This window comes from Pelodiscus sinensis, chromosome 3 (genome assembly GCF_049634645.1).
Source record: "Pelodiscus sinensis isolate JC-2024 chromosome 3, ASM4963464v1, whole genome shotgun sequence".
Lineage (NCBI taxonomy): Eukaryota > Metazoa > Chordata > Testudines > Trionychidae > Pelodiscus > Pelodiscus sinensis.
In genome coordinates this window covers 5,644,847-5,657,172 of record NC_134713.1, presented here as the reverse complement: position 1 = coordinate 5,657,172, position 12,326 = coordinate 5,644,847, and the positions used below count along the sequence as shown (strand labels likewise).

General features: G+C 58.7%; 1 protein-coding gene across 3 annotated transcripts in view; it reads left to right on the top strand.

The window, feature by feature from the left end:
* The window catches only part of ZNF395 (zinc finger protein 395), a 56,319-nt gene that overhangs the window by 21,170 nt on the left and 22,823 nt on the right, over nt 1-12,326 (top strand). For all 3 annotated transcript variants that reach the window (XM_075923287.1, XM_006116720.4, XM_075923286.1), the window contains exons 2-4: nt 2,114-2,371; nt 8,077-8,342; nt 9,375-9,487. In XM_075923287.1, coding sequence (XP_075779402.1) covers nt 2,123-2,371; nt 8,077-8,342; nt 9,375-9,487 — 628 coding nt within the window. In that variant the 5' untranslated portion in view covers nt 2,114-2,122. The remainder of the gene's footprint in view (nt 1-2,113; nt 2,372-8,076; nt 8,343-9,374; nt 9,488-12,326) is intronic.

Genomic DNA, 12,326 nt, shown 5'->3' with positions numbered 1-12,326 from the left:
GACTGGGCTGGCTCTGCGGGCTTCTGGGGGTGGAAGCTCTCCTGCAGCCCCCCAATTACTCCCTCTCCCCAGATGGCAGCCTGCGGCAAGTGCAGCCGGGCTGATGGCCGAGTGGTGTGATGTGCCCAGTGTGGGCACTCAGGGCACTCCAAGCCAGAACTTCTTTGCAAGCGGGGCACCCCTTAGAACTGTGTGTCCGGGGTGGGGGTCGAGACCCTTTAAGCGCAGCCCTCGGCTAGCCTGAGACAGCATCTCCATGCTCTAAGTCCTCCTTTTATGCCCTGCCGGCTCTGCTTCCGGCCATCCTTAAGCCCTGTCCAGAGTCCACTCAATGTGGACTTACTAGTTCGAACTAGCAAAACGCTAGTTCGAACTAGTTTTTAGTTCTAGATGCGTTAGTTCGAACTAGCTTAGTTCGAATTAACTAATTCGAACTAAGTTAGTTCGAACTAGCGCTGTAGTGTAGACGTACCCTCACATCCCTAACTTGGATTACTTGTGATTTATGTCTGGCTCTGTTTGGATGGAAATTTAAAATTCAAGTAAATGCCCGGAAACATTTAAAAAAGTATTGTTAAACACAGCCACCTTTGATATGCTGATGGATACGACCAAAAGTTTATCCAAACACATTTTGCATATAAAACTACATTCTTTATTTAAACAAAGGAGGTATTTGCTGTCGTTAGTGACATGAATTGATGCTAGGTCACAAAAGCTTTCAGTGTTTTACAACTAGTAGGTCTCTTCATACACCTCGCTTTGTTCGTAGACGGGAAGAGGAAAACAAGCTTTCCTGCTTTCTCAGTTCCTAAGGGGTTTCTTCACTTTGAATGTGCTACTTGAATAAACTGAACTGAATACATTCTCTCCCTGCATCTGCAGAAGAGGCTGCTGGTGTCAAAAGCCGGGTTAGCACTCGAAGCACTGGATCCAAGTGCTTGGCTTCCGACAGTTCAGCGTTTCCCCTTTCTTTAAAATTTGGTAGCAAGTGTGCTGCTTCGGAGCATTGTTTTAATTCATTGAAATGATTCATAATACGTTTCATAGCTACATGGTAAATGTTAGGGCTTAACGTAGGGGGTCACAATGTCACATTAGGTTTTGTAAATAAACCTGTATTTAGTTTAAATAAAAGCCCCTGATTGACATAAAGAATTGTGGTTATTTGTTAAATGCTTGGTTTATATCCATTCTGCCTCAACCACTCGACCTCCTTCCGCTTTGTGTGTATGTGCGTGGGAGGAGAAAAGTCAGTCCAGGGTCACTAGAGAGATTGAGAAATAATGGCCCGGGGAAGGGATGTGACTTTCAAACAGAGCATGGGAAGTTGGGGTGTAGGGGGGGCTGCAGCACCTCCAGGTTTTACACCCAGCTTCCCTGCTCCCAGAGGCCGGCCGTGCGGCTGACCGGCTGTCCCAGCCTCCAGGAGGCCCCAGTGGGATCCTGCTGAGTTTCTAGGGTTCCACTGGCTCCTCTGCTGGCCTGCCGGCTCTGTTGGCCCTTGGGGTTTCACTGCTCACTGGCTCCGTCCCATGGGATCCTCAGCTTGCTGGCCCCAGCGTCTAGGCCACCGGTCCTGGCGGCTCTGCTCCCGCCAAGGCCCCGCTGCCAGCCTGGGAGCTCCTAGGCTCAGCTGGGGCTCAGCTGTTGCCCCCAGCTGTAGCTCATCTATGGGTGGCAAGGGGCTAGGCTTGCTGCCTCTCCTGGACTGGGCACCACTGCCACGAATGGCATCCGGTCTGGGAGAGTTGGTAACCGTTCCGGTGCTGCTGCTTTCAAAATCCTGTGGGAAACTGAGCTGCGAGGTACGCTTTGTGCGGGGGCATTGTTCCTTCCAGCCCAGGTTCTACAGGCACTTTCCATTTGGCGGGTAGCGTGTGGCATTCTCCCCGTTTTAGAGATGGGGAAACCGAGGCACAAAGACATTGGTACTTGGCCAGTGTCCCGTTAGAGCCAGATGTGGAAATCAGGCCTCCTGACTCCCCTGTTCCGAGCACGACAGTGCTTCTAGTGGCACTCGGGGGCACGCCCCGTTCGCCAGCCCTCCAGATGCAGAGCGGCTGGCGTTTTGCACTGGAGGTAACAGGGCCTGTCTGTTTGTCCTTTACAGAGCGTCGAGATGGCGAGCCTGCTGTCCAAGCGCCTGGGGAAGCGCTCCCTGCTGGGCACCCGCGTCTCCACGCCCAGCGCCTTCTCAGACAGGATGCTGGGGCCGGCCCAAATCCCCGCGTTGCAGGTGGAGCTCAGCCGAGTGTCTCCCCAGCTGGCTTCGTATGAGGGTGGTCAGTGCAAGGAGCAGGCAAAGGAGAGTGGCCTGACGCCCAGCTTCCCAAACCTGGACCGCTTACAGCTCCACCCGGGACAAAGAGTACGTAGGCGGCTGTTTGTGCGGTGCTGACCGGCAGCGTTCATCCCTGGCACCTGGGGGCGCGTCTTCGCTGCAGAGCTAGCCCGGGCTGTAGCCCAGATGTTCCCTCCCCCCTTCCGTCCACACAGAAAGAGCCTCTAGCCACGGCTTGTGCTCCTCAAAGCAGGCCCCACTGCATCCTCTGGAGCTAGCATTCGGCATTCCGAGCTGGGAACCCGCCCCTGTGCAGTGAGAACAGGGGGCTGTTAGTCCTCCAGGCCTGTCAGGCCCCTCCCTTCTGTGACACCCGTCTCAGCCCCCAGTCTGAGGTGCGGGGGGTCACCCGGCCCTGCCCTCTCCCGCCCCCCCCATCCACAGCCAGATGTGACTCAGCCAGCAGGCAGAACAGAAGTTACAAGGACACAGAATGGGGCAGACGTGTCCGCACAGAAAGCAAAAGCCGACAGGACAGTCCATCTTCCAGAGAGGGGGCCCTGAGGCAAGGGCCCTGCCCCCCTCACTGCACCTCAAGCCAGCCAGACTCACTCACACCCCCTGCAGTCACTCTTCCCCCCCCCCCCTCAGGCAAAAGGTGTCGCCTGATCACACCCCCTTCCCAGGCTCCGGTTACAGAAAGCATCACACGAGAGAGACACTCACTTCAACATTCCCCTCCGCATCTAGCTATTGGTGCAGGGCCCCGGGGAAACTGAGGCACCCCCCCCCCCCCCGGGACAGCAGAAATCACACGCCACATAGCAAAGCGCACCGAGCGCATACGATCCCCACTTCGTCACGCCCCTGGTGGCCTGCTTCGTTACTGCTGTACTTCCACAGCTTTTGGAGGGAGGTGCCAGCCAAGGAATCCGTCTCCCGGTTGGCCGGAAGCTCCAGCCTTCCGGCAATGGGGTGCCTGCAAGACCCATCAGAGCACTCTCCTGTTGGGGCTCAGGAAGAACAGCCCAGTTCTCCCCCCACGTCCTGCGAGCCGGGGCTAAGTCTGCAGTGAAGAGCTGCCCGGGTGGGTTCCAGGGGTAGGGCATGGGATCTCTGTGTCTGGCTGCGTTCGTTCAGGGATTACGAGTGAGCTGCTGGCTCAAATCTGGCCTTGCTCTGTCACGACCGAGTCACTAGCATCTGCTAGCTGTTGGGTAGCCGGCGGGGAGGGAGTTTAGGGGGCTCCCTGTGAACAAGCGTCTCCATCAGTAGCCTCAGTAGGGAGACTAGGGACTGAAAGAGCCAGGGTCACAGGCCTGCAATGTTCCCTCAAACTTTTCCCATCCATGAGCGGAATAAATTTTGTTACATGCACCAAGATGTGCACCACCAGTAGACACACATGCTGCCAGCTGTGGGTGCTCTGCTAATCAGCTGGGCGGCATTTGAATCTCTCCTGGGTGGCTGCCCAAGCGCTCAGCGTACAGGGAACGCTATAGGCCTGTCTTCCTTGTCTCGGGTCAGGAGCGGCACAGACATAGGGCATCTTGCCCTGCCCGTGCCGAGCACCTTCCACCCCGGTGGTGCTCAGTGGAATGAAGGGCTCTGAGCAGGCTCGCGATGCGGGGAGGCAACTGCCCCGGGGCCTAGTGATTCTAAGGGCCCCGGGGCTCCTCGCTGCTGTCATTTGCAGCAGCAGAGGCAGCTGGAGGCTCAGGCCCTTGTGGATCACTGCAGGAGCGCTGCACCGTGCACTGCAGAGCCCGTGCTGGGCACTCCGGCCAGCCCTGAGGGCCAGCGGGGGGGCGTGCTGGGGACTGGCTGCCCCAGCTCCACCCCTCCTACCCGCGGGCTTCCCCCTTCCGGGCGTGTGGAGCCAAAACTCTCACCCGGCAGCCCTGTCCGCTCCCCTGGCTCTGAGCCCCTTGGCGGTTCAGGGCCGTAGATGGGCAGGGCGCTGTGCGGAGCGCTGGCTCTGTCTTCCGCGCTGTAGGAACTAGGGCTGTGAACGTGCAGTTAACAGCGTCACCACGGAACGGCTGGAAAGCCTCACGGTTACGCACCCTGCGGGCTCTGCAGTAGAAAGCTTCAATGAGCCCACAGCGAAGTCTCCCCGGGGGGCAGGGCTGGCCAGGGCTGCTGGCTCCACTCCCAGGCAGGTGGCGTGTCAGGTGCGGCAGTGGGGAGGGAGCAGCTGGGTCCCCCATGGACCAGGGGCTGCTCCGGGGGGCTTGGAGCAGTCCCCAGGGCCGGGGATTTGCTCCAGCCCCTGCCGGCTTGCCGGTTAACCTTTGACGTGCCGAGTAGGAGCGATCGCTGTTGACAGAATCGTAGACGTAGGACTGGAAGGAACCTTGATAGGGCGCGGAGCTCAGTCCCTGCACGGAGACAGGACTGAGTATTAGCTCATCCCTGATGGGTGTGTCCAACCCGCTCTTAAAAACTGCTACCGCGGCAGAATCCACAGCCGCCCGAGGGAATTTGTTCTGGCGCTTAACTGCCCCGACAGGTGGGAAGTTATAGTAAAAAAACCACCCGCACCCCAAAGCTCAGAGTGTGGCTGTCACAACGGAGCGGGAGGGCTACTGACGGGCTGCTGGGGCCCTTGCGATGGGCATGGGGAACTGTGAAATGTTTTCAAGGCCGAGCTCTTCGAACCAAGTGTGTAGCAGGCCCTGGTTGGGCTTTTTGGCTGGCACCAAGAGCTGTCCTACAAGCGCACAGGAGGCCGGCTTCCTTTGGCCCTGTTCCTTTTGTAGGACTTTTGGGGCCTTCCCATGAGACGTAGCCTAAAAATAGTCAGTGGGGTGGGGTGTTGTGTTGCCGTCCCAGCGACAGGCGCCGTTGTGTGCGTGTGTTTAGTTGCTGTGCAGCGGCAGCAGAGGTGAGAGCAGCCAGGCCCTGCTGCTCGGAGCTTGTGGAGCCCACTGGCGTAAGGTGTTTTGGGGAGCCCCATTCCTTATTGTCTGGTTAGCTACTCTGGGAGAGAAGCAGGTTCTAGTGTCCTGAGCATCAAACTGGGAGCCAGGGGCTTCTGGGTCTTAATCCCGTCACTGCTGTAGCCGCTCTGCTTTAGAATCTGCATCCAGTCTCAGCTGAGACCTTTTCTCTGCCTCAGAGCACTGTGCATTTTGTACCCACCGTATCCATGCATCACCTCTAGTGTTTACTTATAAGAAAACCGTCAACCTGTGGAACTCCTTGCCAGAGGATGTGGTGAAGGCTAGAACTTTAATAGGATTCAAAAAAGAGCTAGATAGAGTCCTGGAGGTTAGGTCCATCACTGGCTGTTAGTCAGGGTGGGTAGGAATGGTGTCCCTAGCTGTTTGTCTGGAGGCGGGTGACCGGGGAGGGATCACGTGAGATTACCTGTTGTGTTCCCTCCCTCTGGGGCATCTGGTATTGGCCACTGTCAGCAGACAGGACACTGGGCTGATGGCCCGTTGGTCTGACCCAGTATGGCCCAGTCTTATGGAACAAGAAGAACACTATTGTGTCCCTATTCATAGCTGCGAACGCTTCACAAGTCTGGTGTATTTCAGCACAAATGGGTTTACCTGAATAAAACCAGACTCTTAGAAGCTGGGGTAAAAGCAGCCTGTTAGGGCATTGGGGCACCTTGATTGAAAGAGGAAGTTTGAGGATTTCCTCTGCTGCCCGTGGATGAAAGCTCTTCCCTGCCACACTCTGCCCGTCTTGCAAAGGAGGGTGCCCGTTCTCTTGGTTTTCTCCACTCTTGTAAGTGAAGAAAAGCTTCCGCTCTTGAGATTTCTTTTCTACCTTTCCTTAGATGGCTGATCCGTCCCGTTCCTCTGAGAGTTGGTGCTTTTCACCAAGCAAACCTCTTGTCTCCCTGCCTGTCTTTTTGTGTTACCCCCCTGCTACCTTTGGTCATAAAGCCCCATTGTAAGCTGTTTGGGGCAGGGACTGTCTTGGCACTTCACGGCCCTGCAGCACCTAGCGCAAGAGACCTCGATCGCCGTTGTAATGTAAACGCAGTCGAACGTCTCTAATCTGGGACTCTCTGGTCTGGTTACCGGACCTGGGAGCCCCGTTGCTGGGAGCAGGGGCCGGCCAGGAGTGGAGCTCGAACAGCGACAGGGAGAGGGGGCTGGTGCCCAGGAGCAGAGCTGGGCCGGCGGCGGGAGGGGGCAGTGACTCCCCTGGACAGCCCAGAGGCTGGCAGCAAAGGGGCCAACATTCCCCGAGTCTAGCCAACTCCTTGGTCCGGGGCCGGTCAGGTCCCCAGGGTGCTGGACCAGGGACGTCCAACTATACTGATAAGGGGACGTGCTATGGGGAGGGGCTGGGGCTGGTTCCTTGTCCTGTCGCTTAGGGGGTCAGAGCAGAGCCATCTGTTGAGCACAATAGTTGGTGGGGGGCTGCTAGAATCATTTTCTTTCCCCTGTGCCCTCCAACTTGCTCCCTCCAACTTGCAAGATCTAGTGTCTGTAGGGTTGGCCTGGCACAACTCCGTTGACGTCCGGGTGGTTATGCCGACTTGCTCCTGCTGTGAATTTGGCTCTAGGGTGGTCGAGCGGGGGCTCTAGAAGAACGCTGCCCTATGGGGCAGGGGGGTTTTCACTCCCCTGCAGCCCTGCTCTGACTCCTAAAGGGGCGGTTGCCACCGTTCACGATGGAGTCTGCTGGAGCATTTGATCCTGCACTTGCTTTGGCGTTTCCGTGCTGCACGCACCAGCTGTGCACACGAGCCGTTGTGTACTTCACTCTGGCTTCGCACTACAACAGATGCGTGTCCTCGTGGGACAGCATGGAACGTCCTGCTAATAGTGGGGGTTGAGCACCCCAAAGGCTCCCCCCGATACATGCGCTGATGGAGAATCTCCCTTTAGCGACATAGGGCCTGACACACAGCTGAGCAGTTCTGAGGGCTGCCAGCCGAGGGCCGTGATGCATGTGTACACAGCCATAGAATGGGCCCTTACAACGTTTCCACGCTTGAAATGACGGGGTTCCGGCAGCTCCTTAGGAAATCTCTGTAGCTCGGAGGTTGGGATTTACGCTCTGTCCTGCAGCCCTTTGCCCAGCTGAGTTTTAACGGGACCTTGCTCGTGGTGAAAATCCTTTTCAATGGAGGCCTCACCCGTGTTCTGTTCCCGTCTCCGGAAGTGGAAAAGGAAAGAAATCGGACTCGCATTCCCCAGCTCCGCCGCTCTTGCATTTTACATTTCACTCCGTGCGGCAGCCAAAAGCAGCCTTACCGGTTTCATGTTTGTTTCTAGTCTGTTTTCCCGTCAGGGTCTCATGCAATGTGGTTTGGGTTTTGCTTTGTATTTCATGGGAATATTATTAAGACCTTTTGTAAAATGTTGTTGTGGCCAAAAGCTAAATTTGGCTTAAATCTGGCCTGCTGCTGAGGCCCAGTTTTGCTCCCATTGAAATCAACAAACCCACCCTTGAACTCCGTGGGAGAAGTCCCGTTCTTCTTTATTCCACAGGGGCTCTGAGGCTTGCCCCCCCCTTTGGGGAGTCCGGGGGTTACACTCCACGTGATCAATAGTGCATCATGCTGCAGGGCTGCTGCATCAGCCATGGCCAAGTATTGGAGTGGGGGGGGGGGGCTCTTGAGTCCCAGCGAGCACGTGGAGAAAGCCCCGAGCGTGGGTGACCATTGCTAATCCCGTTCCCTCGAGCGGTGGCGTAGGATGGAGGTGCTTTCGTTAGCGATGGAGCCCCGGCAGCGGGGGCTTCGTACAGGGGAGCGTTGCGCCGGGTTCCGCTGAAGGATGGAAAGTGACACTGAACTGTGGTGATTTGTCCTCACGTAGGTCTACGTCACCTACAACGGGCAGGAGTGCGCGGGCCTGGTGGAGCAGCACAGTCAGCCGGACGATGAGGTGAAGGTGCTGCTACCGGAGCAGGGACTGCAGGCCTGCTGGAAGGCAGAGGACGTGAGACTGGCGGAGATCCAGACATCGCTGCCTCCGCCTCTTCCAATGGACCATAGCCCTCCTGCGGCGATGGAGCAGAGCCCCACTGTGGCCACAGGATCAGCTCCGAGATCCGTGTCTAGGAACATCGACGTGCCTAAAAGGTGGGTGTCCTCGGCCGGCTTCGGAGACTTGAGTCCGTTTCATCTTGCCTTGTTCAGGAGCTGGGTTTGTGCCCTGGCTGCGTACGCAAGCCTCCCTCTCTTCCTGTTCTACGCCAGTACCTAGCGCTGCTGGGAGCCGCTCGCCAGAGGAGGCCGCGGGGTGAATCGATCCCTGCGCAGAGTTTATCATCGTGGTTTTCAAGCCAGGGGGCGCGACCCGGGATTGGGGCGTGGCACGTCGGGCCCTGGGGCGCGTGGCTGCCGGGGGATCAGGTGACCCGTGGGGGTGCTAAGGCGGCTCCCTGCCTGTCCTGGCACTACTGCTGTGCCCCAGAAGTGGCCAGGGCCAGCAGCAGGCCTGGCACGGGGCGGGAGAAGAGCTCCTACCCTGAGTGCTAGCTCCGCACTGCCATTGGCTGGGAACCTGCTGCGGCTGCTTCTGGGGCGCAGCATGGTGTGCGGAGCCAGGAGAGGCAAGGAGCCGACTTAGCACCCCCATTGTAGCACTGACCGGGAGCTGATTGAGGTAAACCCCTCCTGCACCAGCCCTGCCCCCCCCAAAGCCAGAGCCCCCTCCTACATCCCAAAGCTCTCCTCCTCAGCCCCACCCCGGAGCCCACCCGCTAGTCACGTGATGTTGAGTTGTGGGCCTCAACAATCTTCTTCCACTGGGTCGTGAGAAAACAAGTTTGAAAACTGCTGGTTTATAAATGCCCTGTCCTGTCTCCTTGCCAGAAGCTACCTTCCTGCCTGGGGCCATTGCAGTAGGTCGCATATCCCTCCCCAGCTGTCAGCATCCGGGGCGACCGCATGGGCGGGGTGCTTTCTGGGACACGCTGGGAGAGGAACGAGGGACACGCACGTAGTCAATGGTCACGAAAGCACCGCGGGTCCAGTCGGCCTCGGCATTTTACATCAGTGACTCTTTTGGGTGGGTGGGGTCTTTGAAATCCCACCCTCCCCTTGTCTGCTGGACATCTGCCTCCCCTCCCCCACCCCCATTCTTTCATGTGTCTCTGTCTCCCGGGGCAGGAAGTCCGATGCGGCGGTGGAAATGGACGAGATGATGGCTGCTATGGTGCTGACTAGCTTGTCCTGCAGCCCTGTGGTCCAGAGCCCGCCAAGCCGCGAGAGCAGCATGCCGGGTGAGTCCCACAGGGTGCCGGGGTCCCACGCCTGCCTTCCTCTGTATTTCAGCACCAGAGGCTGACTGGAGGTGCCGATGTGCTCCCCAGGGTGGGAAATCTACTCGCCTCCAACCGTAGGTTTTCCCAGGAAACCAGAGACCCCCCCCGCCCAGATAACTGTGTGACTGCCACTTTCCAGGCGCCGACGTCCCAGCGTGCTCTCTGCTGGTGATGTCCCGCTGGCCCTGAAACACCCGCTGCCTTTGGGGTCAGGTCTCTAGAGAGGAGCTATCCCCTGCAGCAGCGGGTAAGCCATGGCTTGGAAGTCAGCAATCTGCTCCGTTCTAATGGGTCCCTGGATCAAGAAAGTGGCGGGGGTTGTTCTGTCTTTGGCAGCGATGGGCAACCTAAGCTTGTGGGAGGGCCGCTCACGGGGCCCGCTTTCATCTCGCTGGGCCACAAGATTGTCGTAACCAAGCTTACCTCCCGGGAGAGGGTCGTTTTGCTCACTGCGCTGGCGTGCCCAGAATTTGCAGGGCGAGTCGATTGCAGGGTAGTGGCGCTGTGAAGGCACGCCTGGGTCTCACAGCCTGTGTCTACACTAGTGCAAGAACGTATCCATGTGCTTTGGCACAAGAGCATCGATGGCAGTGTGGACGCTCTCTTACGCAAGAAAGCGCCGATGGCCATCTTAGCCATAGGGCTTTCTTGTGCAAGAAGCCCTTGCCACGCGTCCACACTGCCCTCTTGTGCACCAGGGCTTACACTAGTTAGAGAAGAGCGTAGCTCTTGCGCAGGAAGCCCCGTCTTCCGCCGCCGTGCTGTAAATCTTGCACAAGAGCGGGCGAGCAGTGTGGGCGCTCTGCACGTGGGCAATAGTAAAGAACATGCCTCGGGGTCACACAAGGAGCCTGTGGGCCACAGGTTGCCCACCAGTGGCCCGTGTGCTGGTGAAGGAATTGTTGGCGGGGCCTCGAAGGCTGCGTGTGCGTGCAGAACTCTGCCTGTGGCTGTGTCGGGGAGCAGTGTGACGAGGTGCCAGCTCTGTGCCAGCAGGAGCCCCTCGGGTAGACGCAGTGACCCAAAACCTGTTATCCTCGGCATCATCCCAACCCTTCCTTGTCCCCTGCCTGTCTCGTGCTGGGGGACACGGAGGGGAGGCAGATAAAACACAGAGGTTTGGATAACAGAGCACAGACCTCCAGGCAGGATGGCTCAGAGGAAGGGGAGCAGGAGGCGATCCCAGCCAGAGGGAATCCCACAAATGCTCCCTCCAATTGTGTGCAGAATAAATTTTGTGGCATGCACCAAGGCATGTGTGGATGCGCACCACCCTTAGAGACCCCTACTGCCAGTGGCATGTAGGTGGCATGGGCCAACCTGCCAACAGAGGGCAGGCCATCTCTCAGGGTGACAGGGCCAGTCTTGGGGCGGGGGGAGGGTTTGGGCTCTCAGGACAGAGCCCTCACACTGAGCTCTGACTATGCCGCTGCAGGTGAGCGTGGGCACTGCCGGGCGCTGTCCGATAGGAGGGGATCTTCTGGCCCATCAGAGCTGAAGGTGGGCGGCGTTTGCTGCCATGGCTGTTTCAGTGCTGCGGACAGCCTGAGCCGTCTGAGAGCCTGGGCCCTCCAACCAAAGGAAGCACGTTCCCTAAAGGGCTTCCTTCTTCCTCCCGCCATCACCTGCGTCTTGCCAGGGCTCATTTCCAGCCGGCTGCTGGGTGTAGCCCAGCGCTGGGCCGTGGCGCCGATTGCATTTCCTGGAGCGCTGGGTGGGGTCCGTGCATGGGTGGCTTTCCGCCTGCATTTTCCCAACCGCGTCCTGAAAACCTGGAATAAAATGGGGGTGGGGGGACAGTGTTTGGAGGGGTCCGGGGTGACCCTGTGGCTCAGTCTGAGAGGGAGGACTTGAGCTGTTTCCCGGTGCCCTGGCTACTTCTTGGCGCCTGGAGGAGATGGTGCTGAATGGCAAGTCGGGCAAAGGAAGCAGAGAGGTGCAGCCGCCTGACTGGAATTCCCCTGTCAGGGAGCGTCTACCAGAGCCCGTGTCTGACCCACGCCCAGGCCCATCCTGACTGAGAGGATCCTAGCAGCTGACAACTCGGCTTGGGTCTAATTCCCAGCGCCTCAGCCAGTCCCCTCCGCCGCTGGGTCCCTGCTTGCGGGCTTGAGAAACGAGGTCTGTGGCCGAAAGGTGTTTGACTGTACAAGCACCGGTGTTGCGGGCGCCCGTCCCCCCTCGGGGGGTTCGTTTTGTTTCCCCGCGCGCCATCCGACAGCGTGGAAAGGAACCGTTTCGAAACCCCGCGTCGGACACAGGTGCCGGGGCTTGGTCTGGCCTCGCGGGGGTCAGGCGAGTGGGGGCGGGATCTTGCGGGTAACGTTACAGAGGGGGCACCGCGAGGGACCCGGCCTTTCTGCCCACGGGTCCCGTGGGGCAGGTGGGGCAGCGGCAGAGCCCGTAGCGGGTAGCTCCTGCAGAGGGACTTCGGATACCAATCCCCGGGGACGTGGGTTTGGACGCCACAGGCAGCCGCGGGCAGGGAGGGTGGCGTAGGTTAAAGAATGGAATTGCCCCGGAGAGCTTGAGGTGGGGGTGCTGGCAGGAGGGCTCCTGGGCAAGGTGGGGCAGCTGGCTCCCCCCACCCCCAGAAAGGGGGTGGAAGGAGCGGGGCCTGGAGAGCCAACCCAGACCACAGCACCGCCCCCCCCCTCCAGGCCTTGGACCCCAGCTCCGGCTGCTGTCTGGGAGCCCTGGGCAGGCCCCTTGGGATAGCTGGGTCCCAGAGCAACTGCCCCCTTTGCCCTCCCCCACCAGCGGTCCGGAATGCTGGAAACCCTGTTTTAATTAGGAC